Source organism: Diadema setosum, chromosome 15 (assembly GCF_964275005.1).
Source record: "Diadema setosum chromosome 15, eeDiaSeto1, whole genome shotgun sequence".
In the NCBI taxonomy this organism is placed as follows: Eukaryota; Metazoa; Echinodermata; class Echinoidea; order Diadematoida; family Diadematidae; genus Diadema; species Diadema setosum.
The window spans coordinates 18011398-18028476 of record NC_092699.1 but is presented as its reverse complement, the minus strand read 5'-3'; the positions used below and the strand labels follow the sequence as shown (position 1 = coordinate 18028476).

At 37.5% G+C, this 17079-nt stretch overlaps 2 protein-coding genes across 2 annotated transcripts in view; both read right to left on the bottom strand.

Moving 5' to 3' along the window:
• Window positions 1–17079, bottom strand: part of LOC140238929 (uncharacterized) — a 50031-nt gene that overhangs the window by 22989 nt on the left and 9963 nt on the right. Inside the window, exon 5 of the mRNA XM_072318827.1 lies at window positions 8856–8914. Within this exon, the coding sequence (XP_072174928.1) occupies window positions 8856–8914 (59 nt within the window). The remainder of the gene's footprint in view (window positions 1–8855; window positions 8915–17079) is intronic.
• LOC140239103 (uncharacterized) lies at window positions 3940–5807 on the bottom strand. The gene is made up of 2 exons (XM_072318993.1): window positions 5623–5807; window positions 3940–4837 (listed from the first exon to the last, which is right to left on the bottom strand). Exons 1-2 carry the CDS (start codon window positions 5805–5807, stop codon window positions 3940–3942), a joined length of 1083 nt encoding a protein of 360 aa, XP_072175094.1.

Below are 17079 nucleotides of genomic sequence, written 5' to 3'. Positions count from 1 at the left end.
CAGTTGAAACTTTTCCAGAGTGTGTGCTGTCTTTTCAATATTTATATAGGTTAGGAGAATCCATTTTGATATGAGTTATACATCATTTTAAAGCTTATAGTCTGCTCTTTTAGAATCTGCCCTCAACTAAAAATCCATGTCTGGCGACTTTTTGTCTGTTCTATGGTGCAGGGTCACATTATGCCTATTCATATTGACTGTTGGAGAACTGTTTCCCCCCAAAATAGCAAAACTTCAAACTGTCAGAACTTCCTTATTTTTTATCAGATTTCAATCCAAGTTATACTGTTGAACTCGTAATACCTTACTCTTCGAGTACAATGATATACTGTATGTACGCATTGAGCATATTCCTATTATTGACTTGCCTTATTTTTTTTTTTTAGATGCTGCATACTGTTGTAATCAGTCTCATGTTATTTCTTTGGTGAAAAAGTTTTATTCTTAGAGGCCACTCAAATAGTATCATTATTTATTCAAGTGTTATCTTTATTGTGCCATAGAAGATATCTTTTTATCTTATTTGTCTACATGTTTTTCTCTTCTCTATAACTGACATCATGAGATAGAGAAAGAGAGAGAAGGAAAAGAACTATGCTGCCAATTCATGCCAATGCAAGTTATGCTTCCATTTAACAGTCTTGCCATCATTACAAATTGTTCTGCGTTTATAACTATAATGTAAGTTCTGTCATGAGGTGCTTAACCAGACAAATCGCCTTCATTACATTGTATGCTTGAACCATTTTATGTAATATTTACAGGATACAATGTATTTATTACACTTTCAAGAGTAACTTGACTTCATGTTTTTGTAAATCTCTAATTGACAATCCTAAACCTATAACCATTTCTAGATACATTATTAAATAAATTTGCAAGTTCAGCAAGATATGTGATGCACTCGAGTATCTAGATCGATGTAGTGTATTTTGTTACATGCCCGGAGTAGAGAAGCATAGCATTTATTTTCTCATCAAGGTGATAGTGCTGCCAATTCATGCCAATGCAGTTTATGCTTCCTTTTAACAGTCTTGCCATCATTACAGATGATTGTTGTATTTACAGTCTTTGCTCATTTCGTTTCATTTTATGATCTAGTGATTACAGATTAGAGTCCTGTCAGGATGTAGTGTAGCTGTAGTGTAATACAATATTGTTTTGTTACAGGCATAAAAAAACAAACAAAAATATGGCAATTACTCTTCCAACAACGTGATCGTGCTGACAATTCATTCCAATACAGTTTGTGCTTTCATTTGAGTCTTTCCAGCATCACAGATGATTGCTGTATTTATAGTTATGATGTTATCTTTTCTCATTTTTTGTTGTTTTATGTTCGAATGATTTCATGATGTTGTGTAGATGTAGTGTAATTTTTCTTTGCTGCATTAAAGGAGTAAAGACCTACATGTATATCATTTATTTTTACAGCAACATGAAAGTGGTCTTTCAACTTTCCAGTAGCATTTTACTTAACATGTCATACAGTATAGGTAAAGTGACAAACAATGTACTATCTCGTGATCAAGTGAAACGAGAAACGGGTGACCAGGGTCTGGTACTATGTACCTACAAGATTTCATTTATCAGTCATATTCATTGTTACTAGATAGAGAACTTACAGTGTATGGTATTCAGGCATATTTACAGTTTAGCCTCTACACTGTTTGTTGTTTGCTGACCTACAGTAGTGTTGTTTTATGATCGAGTGATCTTAGGATGTTGTGTAGATGTAGTTTATTACATTTTTTCTGCATTGAAGAGGTAAGACCCATGGCAGTTATTTTTACAACAAAGTGAAAGTGGTCTTTCAACTTTCCAGTAGCATTTTACATAACCTATAAGATTTCATTTATCAGTCATATTTATGCGTTGTTTACTAGATAGAGAACTTGTACAGTATACTGTATTCAGGCATATTAACAGTTCAGCCTCTATACTGGGTTGACCTATAGTTAACTTAAAACAAGTATATCTATTTTTGTACGTGTATCTACTTTTGTTACTTATGGGTACTGCTGTCTATTTATTAAATTTTCCATACCATTTGAATTTGCATATGACATTGTTATTATCATTGTTCTGTATGTAACATGGCTACAATTCATGGGCAAATAACAGCTAATAGAAGTGAACAAGAGATGGTTATTAATTTGTGTATAGTGAAACCTTGCCATGAAAACCTTTGGCCCCTGCAAAGTACCTTATTTTTTTTATCATGTTTCTTGTTTTACAATGAGAAGTGCATATACATGTACAAGTGATAAAACTAAAGTATTGTATCAGCATTCAACAACTAAAATACCTTATTATAATAAGAGGGTTCAGTTACATTTATGCCAAGGTTTCACTATATACAGTGTATGACTTAATGAGCACTTATTGTACCACTAAATGCAATAAACATTTGTATCACATCCTCATCAAACACAACACTCATTCACCCCAGGCAGAAAAAGAAAATGATATCAACACATGTATGTCAAATTCGTAAGAGCATATATATTTTCTCGTATAGTTGAATGTTATCTGCAAATGTGCATCCATCTCTGAACAAGTTACCGGAAGAGCTAAACACATATTGAATAGGTAAACAATCATTGTAAAACCTTAATAAGTAAATCCATATTTATCTAGATCGTAGGTGGGTCAAAACTTGACAGGAAACTTCTGCCAATTCTGGGATAATTATTTTCATGTTCATTTGTAGTTATAACAGGTTTTGCAACTTAGAGATTCTTGGCAATACATGCCACTCTCTGTTTGTTACTTCCCCCAATTACAGAATTATATATTACAGATTGTAATATATAATATATTATTGTTAATATTAACAATTATTAACAATATATATTGTTGCATATAATATATTTGCATCAACTTTTGTGAAATAGGGAATGGTTGAAACATTTGATGGCAACAAGTACTTACTGTCAGTAGTTACTGTCAGAACCCTATTGATCCTAAAAACTTGAAGCTCTGCCTTTTCAATGACTTTGTTGTACATACAGTGATACACAATACTAGTGATGATGAAAAGAAAAAAGACTGAATGTTGTTTCACATCACACCTTAAGTTTTGTGAAGTATTTCAGAACAGCAGTATTTAGTTCACACATGATATAAATACCTGTTCAAGTAGCCACTGTCCATACTATGTATATAGATAAAGAAGTGAAGTGAGAATGAAGAGAAACACAATCATACCAAATAAGGATGAAACTTGACTTGCAGAAACATCAGCATTTCAAATGTAAACTCCGTTCATGTTTCAAAATATATATGCGACACACGGGCTATAATCATGCTGAACAGCTGAATAGGCTCTATCATGGCATGTCAATTGTCATTACACAAATGACCTTTGATATAAACTCTGAGGTGCTGTACCGTAAGTGAAATCTTGTTGCACAATGGCCTAAGGACCATGAAAATTGCCTTGTTATCAGTTTTGTTGTTGTTGAACTGGGTAAAAAACAAACAAAGAAATACACGAACTGGAAATTGTAATATCACCTTGATTCTGTGATATCCAACTTTTTTAATATTGACGTTTCACTGTAATTGTGTGATACATGTATACTTTATCTCCATAAATCTAAGAAAAATGTTATGAAGTACAAAAAAGTAGCAATTATCATATATCACTCAATCATTTTCATTTTGATGTTCACAAAACCGAGTTATAGTGCCAGGATTTTAAACTTCAAAGAAAAAACCAAATAAAATGACACAGAAACAATATGAAGACTAGTATTTCGTACAATGTACTTGCCTTATCTATGCACTATACACCATAATTATTATTACTAAACAATGTAATCAGTGTTGGAGGCCTACTGTACTTAGCAACTTTCTTTCCCAACTTATTGACTACAAATGAGAAGTTATTTACATTCCCTTCATTTACAGCCGGTTGATAATACTTGTTATGTTTCACATGCCATGAAAATATTGCATTAGTGTTGGTGGATCCAGTCCAAAGAATCTCGAGGTTATGTTCCCGTAGAGACAAGTGTGCGCATTGGTTAGAAGTCCAGATACTAGGTACATTTTGCCGATTGCTGACAAACCGATTTTCTGATTTTTCTTGAAGTCTGTGAATTTGAAGTTATTCACAATGTCCCCAAACAACCATTCCACGCTTACTCGCACACTGCTCATCGACCGATTGTAGGCTTCCTGTTCTGGTGTGATGGCATTCCCTTTGAAGGGACTTTGTAGATGGGCTCGGATGGGATATGCCGGATCCCCGTAGATACATAAAGTGTTGCCGTCCACATCATGAGAGTACTGTTCCAGTTCATGGAGGAGACCAGACTCACGGAGCATGTAGCTGTCATGCCTCCGTCCTTCTATGGGTCCAAACAAGTTGGCGATCATGCCGTTTGCTGCTGATACATTCTGGTATTTTAATGCATGCACGCGTTTGTGCCCATTATAGACGACACGTTGGTTTTCATTTGGGCGACAGATCGGTCTCACTGTCCCGTCCACAAATCCCCAACAGTTGTGCAGAGCTCCACCCTTTTCAGTTACAGCAGCAGCAAACTGGGTCAGGTTTGCTGGGGACAACCATGGCTGATTGAGTGTCCCCAACAAATATGCGTAGTTGTCGTACACAAAATCGATCATGTATTTTGTGATCAAACACAACTGCGGTACACTCCGGCCAAACATCTTGACCAGATCTCCATATCTGCAAGGGTAGGCGAATCGTGCCAGCAAGACGCAAAGTGCCTCCAGTCCATTGACCCTTGTGCCATTCCTACACTGGATGCTTTCGGGAATCTGCAGGACTTCTTTCAGGTGCAAAATGTCGTCCCTCTTGAATCTAATAAAATGATAATTTGAAAGCTTGTGTCTAGACAACTAATTCTAGGTGTATTCATGTTTTCATATTGGGAAAAAGTGATATCGATGTATTTTCTGCAGGGTTGGATATTCAATCAAACAGGTTAGAATCTAGTTCAAATATCAAGACGTTTTGTTATCACACAAATATCACATTTCATTTCTTTTTTGACTTTGATCAAAATTTCAATATGTTGAATTTCCTGTATTCCAATGCTTATAAACTATTGTACTCCACATAGAATTATGTATAGACTGAGTTGATAGTAACGGTCAGACAAAAACTAAGCCATGAAGTTACTTGAAATTATTGTGTAATTCTGTATACAATATAAAAGCTGAAACTCATGTTAATTAATCATGTGGATTATCTTTATCGTTACAAAGTGAGAACAGCCAGAATGTAGACTTCAAATAGACGAATAGTTACATTTAGGACCTTTCATTCACTTGTGCACAGCTCCAAATTATTCACACTCCCGTTAGAAATGTCTAGCTATAGTGCAGTGCACCACCACAGCACCTGTAATACATATTTTATAGGACCTAGACACTAGCACACTACTGCAATTAAGATGGGCTGCGAAGTATAAACCTACTCCGATTCAATTCAATTCAATTCAGTTCAGTTCAATTCATTACGGTATGGTAGCACATATAAGCAGGGAGGTCGACTCACCTCCCTGATATAAGCTAGGGTGTAGTAGAAAATAGCCTACTACAGCTGTACTGTATGTCCCTCGCGAGAGTAACCTGTTTGCTTACCTGAAATATGCTGTACACTCGTCATCGTTGTAAAGCCCGAGATCAAATGCCTCATAAGTGGAGTAATTGAAATCGAGGTTTGCTGGCCTATTGGCGTCATACAAGAGTACAAACTCCTCGTCATCTATCAGTCCGTTTGCGTAACCAAGCAGAACCATTTCTCGAATTCTGTGGAGATTCGCCATGACGATAAAAGTAGACCCTATCTTACTCGGCATTAGCAGACGACAATCTGTTCCCCCATTACATGCTGCTGGCGCGCGCGCGCGGGATTCAAGGGTGCATGACGTCATCACGTTGACCAGACGTGACGCCCGAAATCGAAATGTGTTTTAGCAGCGGCTCAACGTACAGACGTGACGCCTTGACGTACGGTTGCGCTCGGCGGCACGTCCTTCTCGTTCACCCAATCGAAAACTCCCTAATATGTTATGCTGAACAGGGCTGACCTATTCATATCTATGACAATCTATGACAATGACAATGGACTGATGGCAAGATTACAGGTTGCATGCATACTAACACATCAAAGGTGACTTTATTTACTCTCAACAGACTCTGTGGTAAAATGCGCTATCTCTGGTCATGTTAAGGGAATTACCATCTGTTTTTCTTTCAAGTCACTTCAGATAGAGTTGTGTTATGTGGCTGAACATAGCACAATATAGCTTTCACAGAGGGCATCTGTTGAATACAATAGCTTGGTGTTGAATCCTAACCTTCAAACCTTGGCTGACATAACATTTGTATCAGCAAAGAGTGTACCAAAGGCATGGTTACCAGTATCAGTTAAAGTACAAAACTTAGGTCAAGGGCTGTGATGTGCATTGTAGTATTCTGTTGAATGCATGCTGGGTATGTAATGGCTTGGGCATACAATATTGCACCATTTACCATTGAGTTTTTATTCTATATTTAAAGTAAGTATTGCTAGATGCATGAATATTGATTTAATCCATTGAGGGCAAGCTGATTTTGCTGCATCACAAATTTCTCACAGGCACCTGCACGAGTATACTCGGGACTCGTCCTCAACGGGTGAAGATGATTAGTCTTTTACCAAGGCTAGTTTAGTATTTCAGCAGTTATACTACAAAAAAAAAAACAAAAAAAAAAAACCACTACCTTACAACTATACTTATGCAAACTTTTCAAGATGATTAGTCTTTTAGGCTGCTTTCACATAAAAGTATTCGGTATTCGCTATTCGCTATTCGAGCACCGAATACACCATCACCCGCACCGTCAACTCACCATCCCATGTAGTGAGGATTTCTTCCTCCTACATCGCAGCAAATCTTATTAACAATTTCTAAACTGCATCAGAATGTCGGTCTACATGCTTATATTTGCTAACGGGCAAATCCAGACCAAAAGTGTCATTATTTCATAAACGAGAGACGGTATACGCTGCAAGAAAAACGAACAAGCTCGATTCCCACTTAGCTATACTTTTCGCAGGTATTCGGTACTTTCGAATAGTGCCCTCTTATGTGAACCGGTGTGAGGAAATCCTATCGTTCGATTCAAGCTATTCGCGTGCCCTTGAAAAACGAGCCCGAATACCCGAATAGTATACTTCTATGTGAAAGCAGCCTTACCAAGGCCAGTTTAGTGTTTCAGCTGTTATAAAAAATACTACCCCCCCCCCAAAAAAAATACTACCTTATGACTATAGTTATGCAAACTTTTCAACATATGCTATATATATTGAGTTACAAAGTCCAAGAAACATGTACTTCAGTTGTATGGCCCAGGTTTCTCCTGGCCTGCATATTTGTAGACTTTATTAACAGTCATTGTGTGCGCATGTCATAGCTATTTCTGGCATGCCATGATAATGTAGGCTACATGCCATACTCCATACCCAACTTCAACCCTGTCATTTCCACCTCTTACAAGTTACTGGTATCTGACCCTGAATGTGTGGTTTGCTCCTTTACAATTAGATGCCCTGAAGAATGTGTGGTATTCTATGCTGTTGAGCAGAGGTCTTTGTGTACAAACTTTGGGATAAACCCTTTCATAGTGCCAAGGCATTTAGCTGTAATTTGCCATGCTTTTCCAACAGCATTCACCTTTAATTACTCCAAATTTGAAGTCGTAATTTAGCCATATCATAGCCAGTATACTCAGGTGTCTCAGTCCAACAGGGAGGCAGTAATGACATACAACAGGGATTAAGGAGATTCAGGTAATCTCTATTCATTGGCGGTTTAATAGTTTCCACACATCTGTGCTAATTGGGGAAGAAAGAACGCCAGAGAACGCCAGCAGACATGACAATCGGTGCATATTCTAGTAAGAAGTAAGGGTTAACCCATCAAGGACGGGCTGATTTTGCTTTTTAATATGCATTTCCCATGGGCACCTGCCTGAGTATATCGGGGGGGGGGGGGGGGGGGGTGGGACTAGTCTACAATGGGTTAAATGGCAAACTTTGGTCACTTTTAAAGATAGCAAAATTGAAGTAAGTAGGAAGTAAAATGTGGCTCACGGACACCATTATACAATGTACAGTATCACATGATGGCTCATGGCAGAGGAGGGTATGGATAGAAGAGGGCTTTTAAGGGTTTGAGAGGGCAATATGTATTAAAGAAAAAGGATGGGAGTGGGGGGCAAAAATGTGGAAAGAAGGAGCAAGTGTAACGGTGAGGGTTTAAGGTGGGGCATAAAGAGGGCAAGGATGAGACAGTGAAAGAGCAGAGTGAGATGAGAGAGGGTAAGGATGATGCAGGAGAGGGTGAGGATGATGCAGGAGAGGGTGAGGACGATGCAGGAGAGGGTGAGGATGATGCAGGAGAGGGTGAGGATGATGCAGGAGAGGGTGAGGATGATGCAGGAGAGGGTGAGGATGATGCAGGAGAGGGTGAGGATGATGCCGGAGAGGGTGAGGATGATGCAGGAGAGGGTGAGGATGATGCAGGAGAGGGTGAGGATGATGCAGGAGAGGGTGAGGATGATGCGGGAAAGGAATCAAGGATGTGACAGGCATATTGTAAGGAAGAGATGTAAGGAGGGGATAACAGGACAGTGTACTAGGTCTGGGAGAATATAAGAGCGGGGCAGGAAAATGGCAATGTTGAGCATGGGAGGCGACAACAATAGGTGTAAGAACGCCATTGATTGCAATAATTACTTCATTCCAGACAATTCTCATCTTCATCACCTTGACACTTTATATTAAGGATTGAGACTACAATAATGGTATGGAAGTTTATCAATCTCACCTCCAACTGAAGATCAAATTTCAGCAATGATTCACACAGGAACATATATTGGCACATATCTGTGACAGGACAGAAAAAGAGTGTAAAACACATTAAAATTAAAAAAAAAAAATCATGGAAGACAATCTAGTAAAGCTAAGTCAGATAAAAGTGGGTTCAGTCTAACTAACAAAGAAAGTTTTTAAAGATTTCATAAATAAAAATTGAGCTACACTTAACTGACACTCAGCTTAGAGTCTGCATTTTCAGAATCTGCCCTTAACTAAAAATCCATGTCTGGCGACTTTTTATTGGTTTTGTGATTCACGGTCACAAATCATAGTCATTCTTTAACTAGAAGTCTATTTCCTTGCTTAAATCGAGAAATATAATGATGTAGAACCTCTAATAATAATAATAATAATAATAGCTGGTTTTTATATAGCGCATTTCACACACTTCAGGGTTTCAATGCGCTTTACAGACTATTATTACCCCGGTCACTGGATACATTATTTCCAACCAGCACTAACAGTGCTCATTCTCCACTCCCTGGGGAGCATTCCAGCCAGTCGCAGCCATTTTACAGGCGCGCACATGCTGATCAACCAACATAAGCTTTCTCATCCTACCGGGTACCCATTTATACTCCTGGGTGGAGAGCAGCAATGTGGATAAAGTGCCTTGCTGAAGGGCAAACGTGTCGGGCTTGGCATGGGCTCGAACCCACGAACCATACCACGCTCATGTCGTTCACAGACGAGCGCTCTTATCCACTCAGCCACGACACCTCCACCTCTCCTCTGAAAATATGAAAATCTGAGTTACATGTATCTTTTTTCTTCTCTGAAGTCAACATTACATTTCTAACCATGGAACTGATATGTATTCCCCACAATGAACAGATTCACATTTAAACTAGAAATGTCACTATGGCGACTGGTATGCCTCCGCCATAATGCATATGGTGACTGGTATGCCTCCACCATAATGCATGGTTCTCCTAATAGGTCTATAGTACATGTGGACAATGTGTGATTACATTTTCACTAAATTGGCAAAATATTAAAATGACAAGTTTGTCACAAATGTGTTGAATGTTCACCTTCCTTGAGCTAGGTTTAATTGGATGAATAGGAGAGCATGTATTTGGAGATTTAAGAACTTTATCTTGACTTTGATCCATTCGTAACTTTATGCACTGAGTAATTTTTAAGGTATTAAGAAAAAGTGCAATTTCTGTATTGAATAGTAAATTGTTGCCATTTTCATCTGGTCTTTGACCCTAAAATTCATATCAAGATAATCACTGTCAGGCAGAACATGCAAAAATATGTAGTAAGTTTCAAGATATTTTGAATCCTTTCCTAGATATGGAGGAAACAGTTAGTTCAGCACTTTCACTTGATCTTTGACCTTTTGACCTTTGAGGCAAAAAAAAAAAAAAACGAAAAAAAAAAAAAAACAACTTAACAGAGAATCTCTATTGGGTTATACATGCATACACCAAGTGTAAAAAAAATAATAATAATCCTGCTGGCATTGCATAAATATGAGGGAAACAGTAAAATTTTGAAGTGTTGCCCTTGACCTTTGACCCCTGACCTTTGACCCCATGAACCCTAAATTCTCTAGATAATCACTGCCAGTCATTACTATGTTCCATGAAGATACCTTGAACAATTTCCAAGGTACAGAGAAAAAAGTGAAATTTTACTATTTTTACTTGACCTTTTGACCTTTGACCATTGACCTCATGACCCCAAACTTTCACCAGAGAATCTTAATTGGGTAATACATGTATACATTAAGTTTCAATAAAATATCTTCAGGCAATCAATAGATATGGAGGAAATAGTGAAATTTTACGCATTTGACCTTGACCTTTTGACCTTTGACCTTGAGTATGTGCACCTAAAAGTTGATAGGCACAACTTCACCCCCTAATACACATACATGCCAAGTTTCATTAGGATACCTCAAAAGCTTTTTTAGTTACGGTTGCCACAAAATTCATTACAGACGGACGGAAGGACGGACGGACGGACAACCCGAAAACATAATGCCTCCGGCACCACTTCGTGGCGGAGGCATAAAAAGAAATGAAAATATGTCATACAATTCAAATAACAACATTAAACAAAAGGATAGAAAAAAATGCATTGGTACAGTGACACTAGATCTATTGTGTCTGTAGTAAATCATGGTACAGAGGTATACCGTTCTGAATGAGAGTAATGTGTAGACTACATTCCAGTGTAATCTTGGTGATGTAGCACTATTTTGAGTAAAAGTGGCCTAATTTCACTGTTTTACAAAAATCCCACATGTTCTTGGAGAACAAACAACAAAGTAATTCACTAATTGTACTGGCACAAGTCTGTCCTTCATACATTTGCCCTCTAGAAACTTCATGCAATGATCAATACAAAAATATTACTTCATCGTGTGCTTACCCTAGTTGGGGTTTTTTCTTTGTCCAGAAAATTGTAAACATTTCCTGTTTTCTGACAAATAACCCACTTACCCAAGCTTCGATAAGTATAGTTATTAGCTTTCCAAGACCACTAACTTATTGTCTTACCCAGCTATAATACATTCAAGTTGTGACTTATTCATTCATTCATTTGAATGAATGAATTCAAATGAATGAATTCAAATGAATTAAAATGAATGAATGAAGAGCAAAAAATTGGCTTGATTAGAAAAAATTTTTGCAGTGAGACATGAATTCAAAGCATTCCTTCTCAGATTTTTGTATCCCATCAAAGTCGGAATTTTTGGCAGTTTTGTGGCTGGTAGTCACGTATTCCAGTCTACTCTCCACTTCTGGCTCCTAATTCCCCTATATTCACCTAGTTCCCTGTCACTAGTGATGCCTGTAAATAGAGTCGAGGGCAAATCCCTTCGGCGTGAGTTGAGCCATGTCGGGATCTCATTCACTGATGACTCAAAACTTGTTACCCAGTTACCAGCATGTTATGAGACATGGCCCATAGCACCTTGGGTCTAGTCACTATGGACTGGTACACTGTCAGGGAGTACCATGTACCTGCATACCAGCTTGAATGGCATGACAAACATTTTTGTAGCACGGAGTAAATGATACCAGTACATTTTTAGAGGTCTTCAACTAAGTGAATGTCTGCAAAGAATGCAAACAATACTGATGCTACTTGTTACACTTCTTCCATGTCCACTATCTAAATTACCGAATCACACATTTCTCTGGAGAAATTGAACATTTCCTATTTGTTCGGTGTGCAGCACTTCAAGTGGCAAAAAGCCCTGCTTCCACAACTTTGTATGTCCTGTGTTACACATTGCAAAAATGTTGTGTTGTTCTTAGATCATGTTCGGTCTATGGTTTAACTCAAGCCTGATCAAAGCATGAATTCTTGGCCCTTTGTTGGTCAGAAGATATTGTACGATATTCTAAAATAAAAAATAAAAGAATTACTCAATTAATGTAATGATTGCATTTTAAACGTGGTTTCATCTCCAACAACCCTTGAGTAGTGGAACCACTATTTTGTTTCATTTTCCAAATCTAAAGGTGAATGCCTGTCAGTACAGCAATTGCAAAAAAAATAATAATAATAATGATAAATAAATAAAAAATGCATGTGACATATTTTCCCATTTATCACATGTGAGTACCAGTGATATCCTGACACAGACACAAACAGTAATTTATCTTGCTAAATTTGTAAACAAAGGACTCGGACTGTTAAAACAATGGAAAAACATGGATGTGTGTTATGAACAAATTTTAATGTACTGTGCTGCCATGAAGAGCTAAGTCACAAGATCACAGAGGATTTGAAAGCGAAAGTGGAGGAAGCGTAATATTGAACCTGAAGGTTGAGAAGAAAAAGCTCCTATGAGTAGCAAAGAGCTCTTTCACACTGGCAAAAGGACTTGTTAAAAACCTGTTTCATGCTCATCAAAAAATAATTGTAAGTCTGAACTTTAGTAATGTTTTGCCAAAATATGTTTCTACACTCACATGTGCTCAGGGTGTGGCTGCAGGGTGCTCAAATGAAATGCCTACTTGGAATGAGCAACTTAAATTCACAGATGGGTGAGCAGTATGAATGGGGTATCAGCCTGACAAATGTATGTGGTTCTAATACCCAAATGCCTTCAAGCAAACTGAGAGATATCCTTTGCCACACCCTGCACAATGCTTTCCAATCACGCTTTGCTTGATTCCAGGTATAAATGTGAACAGTAGAATGTTTGAGCAATCAGCGCTCAGCTTGTTATGGACTTCCAATGACAATCCGATCACTCCTCAAATTTATGCATTACAATGCATGGCTCATACATTCTAAGCACAGACATACATTATTGTACTCTTGCATGACTACGTGTTTACTATAAGACGTACCAGCATATTAGATTAATAATAATAATGACTCAGACATAGCTAATTGTACAAGATTTTTTTCTGCAGCATGCAAAGAGCTTAAAGGGGATTAATTTCTAATGCGTAGTCAAGCAAAAGAGTAGCATTCAAGGGTCTCAGAAAGAGGAAGGAAGGAAGTGAAGAGGTTCATGTCAGCCATGTTATCAGTATACAAAATTGTGTAATAATGATAACAACACTGCATTTCAGCTTCCCCTTTTTAGCTTTCCTTTTTAGCTTCCCCTCCATTTTCAACATTAAAAAACTTGTATACATTTTATATCTATTTCTTCCTTAATTTATGGCATTTATATGATATTTCTACATATTGAGAATATGTATTTTTATTTGCATATCATTGTGCTTTTCTACAGATATGTTTGTACATTGCCACTCTGTTGAAAAGGTATGAACAAAATGAAACGTAACACTAATAATAATAATAATAATACACTACTACTACTACTGATAATGATAATAATAATGACAACATGACAATCCTAAAACTGATGACCAAATAAAAATGTGGTCAGCCCTCCTAAAAGTATTGTCCTACTAGAAATACAATCTGTATTAAAGCATATGGTGTTTTATGTGAAAAGATTACAGTGTAAAATGATAATGAAAAAAAAAAAAATCAGATTGTATCATGCGTTTGTGACTTTTTCTAAACATCGGCGCACGAACTTGCTGCATAACCATGATTTAATGAATTATTTTAGCTGTGATATTTTCTGATGCACGAGCTACAAGGGGTTCTTAATTTTTCTTTCGACACTCTCTTCGCATTTGTGCATGCGTTCTGAAAGGTACACGACATGCAGGGCCGAATTCGCAATCCTCTTTGCGCCCATTTCTACCTCAAATATCAGCGGGATTGTGACGATTTCATGAATTACTTCGGCTGTAACATTTTATGATGCACGCGCCAAAAGGGGTGAAAATGTGTCCTTTATTTTTTTGCCGATATAAACTCTTCGAATTTCGTAAGTGCATTCTTAAAGGGAACACAAACCCAAAGAGCAATGTGGATTGAGTAAAAGCAGTAACAGTAGTAGAACACATCAGTGAAAGTTTGAGGAAAATCGGACAATCGATGCAAAAGTTATGAATTTTTAAAGTTTTGGTGTTGGAACCGCTGGATGAGGAGACTACTAGAGGTTATGACGTATGAGAGGACCACAATATAAAGAAAAAATAAAGGGAATTCCACAAAAATTCACTTTTCTAGCAAAATGAAAGAGTTCTTGACTAACCGCTATCAGAAAGCAGGGGGAACAAGTGCTACCCCTAACATATGTCAGTATCAAGTTAATGGAATGTGTAATTTTCATGAAAAATGAATTTTTATTGAATTCCCTTTTTATTTTCTTTATATTGTAGTCCACTCATACGTCATAACCTCTAGTAGTCTCCTTACCCAGCAGTTGCAACACCAAAACTTTAAAAATTCATAACTTTTGCATCGATTGCCCGATTTTCCTCAAATTTTCACTGATGTGTTCTACTGATATTACTGCTTTCACTCAATCCACATTGTTCTTTGGGTTTACTTTCCCTTTAAAAGATGTACCACACGGCCGAATTCATGATACTTTTTGCGCCTATTTTTACCTCAAATATCAGCGGGATTGTGACGATTTCATGAATTACTTCGGCTGTAATCTTTTATGATTCATGCGCCAAAAGGGGTTGAAAATGTGTCCTTTATTTTTTCCCGATAAACTCTTCGAATTTCGTAAGTGCGTTCTTAAAAGATGTGTGTGTACCACACAGCCGAATTCATGATACTTTTTGCGCCTATATTTCTACCTCAAATATCAGCGGGATTGTGACGATTTCATGAATTACTTCGGCTGTAATCTTTTATGATTCACGCGCCAAAAGGGGTTGAAAAATGTGTCCTTTTATTTTTTTTTTCCCGATAAACTCTTCGAATTTCGTAAGTGCGTTCTTAAAAGATGTTCCACACCGCCGAATTCATGATACTTTTTGCGCCTATATTTCTACCTCAAATATCAGCGGAATTGTGACGATTTCATGAATTACTTCGGGTGTAATCTTTTGTGATCCACGCACCAGCTAGAATGGTTGAAAATGCGTTCTTTATTTTTCTCCCCATAATCTCTTCGCGTTTCGTATACATAAAGGTATACGACACGGCCGAATTCACGATCCTTTTTGCGTCTATTTCTACCTCAGATATCAGCGGGATTGCGATGATTTCATGAATTACTTCGGCTGTAATCTTTTATGATGAACGCGCCAATATGGGTTGAAAATGTGTCCTTTATTTTTTTCTCTTCGCATTTCGTAAATGCGTTCTTAAAAGATATACGCCACGACCAAAAATCATAATTCTTTTTGCGCCTATTGTCTCCTCAAACTTCAACGGGATTGCGATGATTTTATGAATTATTATTCGGCTATAATCTTTATGATGCACGCGCCAAAACGGGTTGAAAATGTGTCCTGTATTTTTCTCCCAATAATCTCTTCACATATCGTATACATGCGTTCTTAAAAGGTAGGCCTATACGACACGGCCGAATTCACGGTCCTTTTAGCGCCTATTTCTACATCAAATATCAGCGGGATTGCGATATTTCATTAATTATTTCGGCTGTAATCTTTTGTGATACACGCGACAGAAGGGTTGAAAATAAGTTCTTTATTTTTCTCCCGATAATCTCTTCACATTTGTGAATGCGTTTTCAAAATTATACACTGCACGCAGGGCCGAATTCGAGATTCTTTTGCGCCTATTATTGTTTACTCAAATTTCAACGGGATTGCGATAATTTCATGAATTACTCTTTGGCTGTAATCTCTATGATGCAAGCGCCAAAAGGGGTTGAAAATGTGTACATTATCTTTATCCCGCTAATCTCCTACCATTTAGTACATGCGTTGTTAAAAGGTATACGACACGGCCGAATTCACGATCCTTTTTGCGTCTATTTCTACCTCAAATATCAGCGGGATTGTGGCGAATTCATGAATTACTTCGGATGTAATCTTTTGTAATGCACGCACCAGAAGGGTAAAAATGTGTCCTTTATTTTTCTCCCGATAATCTCGTTGCATTTGTGCATGCGTTTTTGATAACCGACACGGCATGCAGGACTGGATTCAAGATCTTTTTTGCGCCTATTTATTTCCTCAAATTTCAACGGGTTTGCGTTGATTTCATGAATTGTTATTCGGCTGTAATCTTTTATGATGCACTCACCAAATTAATATGTCCTTATTTTTTTTTCCCCCTCTATAATCTCTTCGCATTTCGTACTTGTATGAGCTTTTGAAAGGTGTACGACGCGGCCGAATTCATGATCCTTTTTGGGACGATTTCTACCTGAAATATGTAAGCGGGACTGCGATGATTTCATGATTTTTTTTTCTCCCTTGTATTATCTCTTTACATTTTTTTTTTAAGGGCCGATTTCGTGATCCTTTTCGCGCCTATCTTTATTATGAGACCATTCTGAACGAATGAAAATATTCATTTACTGTATCGCTGAATATAGAATATGTTTTTACTTTTTCTAAAAATCGGCACAAGTAAAATAGTTCTAACATGTCAACTGCCACGCAGCTGCGAAGCCGGGATCGGATCGATCTTGCGTTAAAAAAAAAAAAAAAAAAAAAAAAAAAAAAAAAAATCATGAGTAAAATGACCCAGAAATGCGTGCGCTTCTATCAATGCTTCTTGTCTGGCATGACCGCCGATCGCAAGCAAACGAACAAACAAAACGGGATCGGGGAAACAATCCATGCATTTCAACAGTTACATTGTACCGTACATCCTTTGCATGTATTGCATAGCATGGCAGT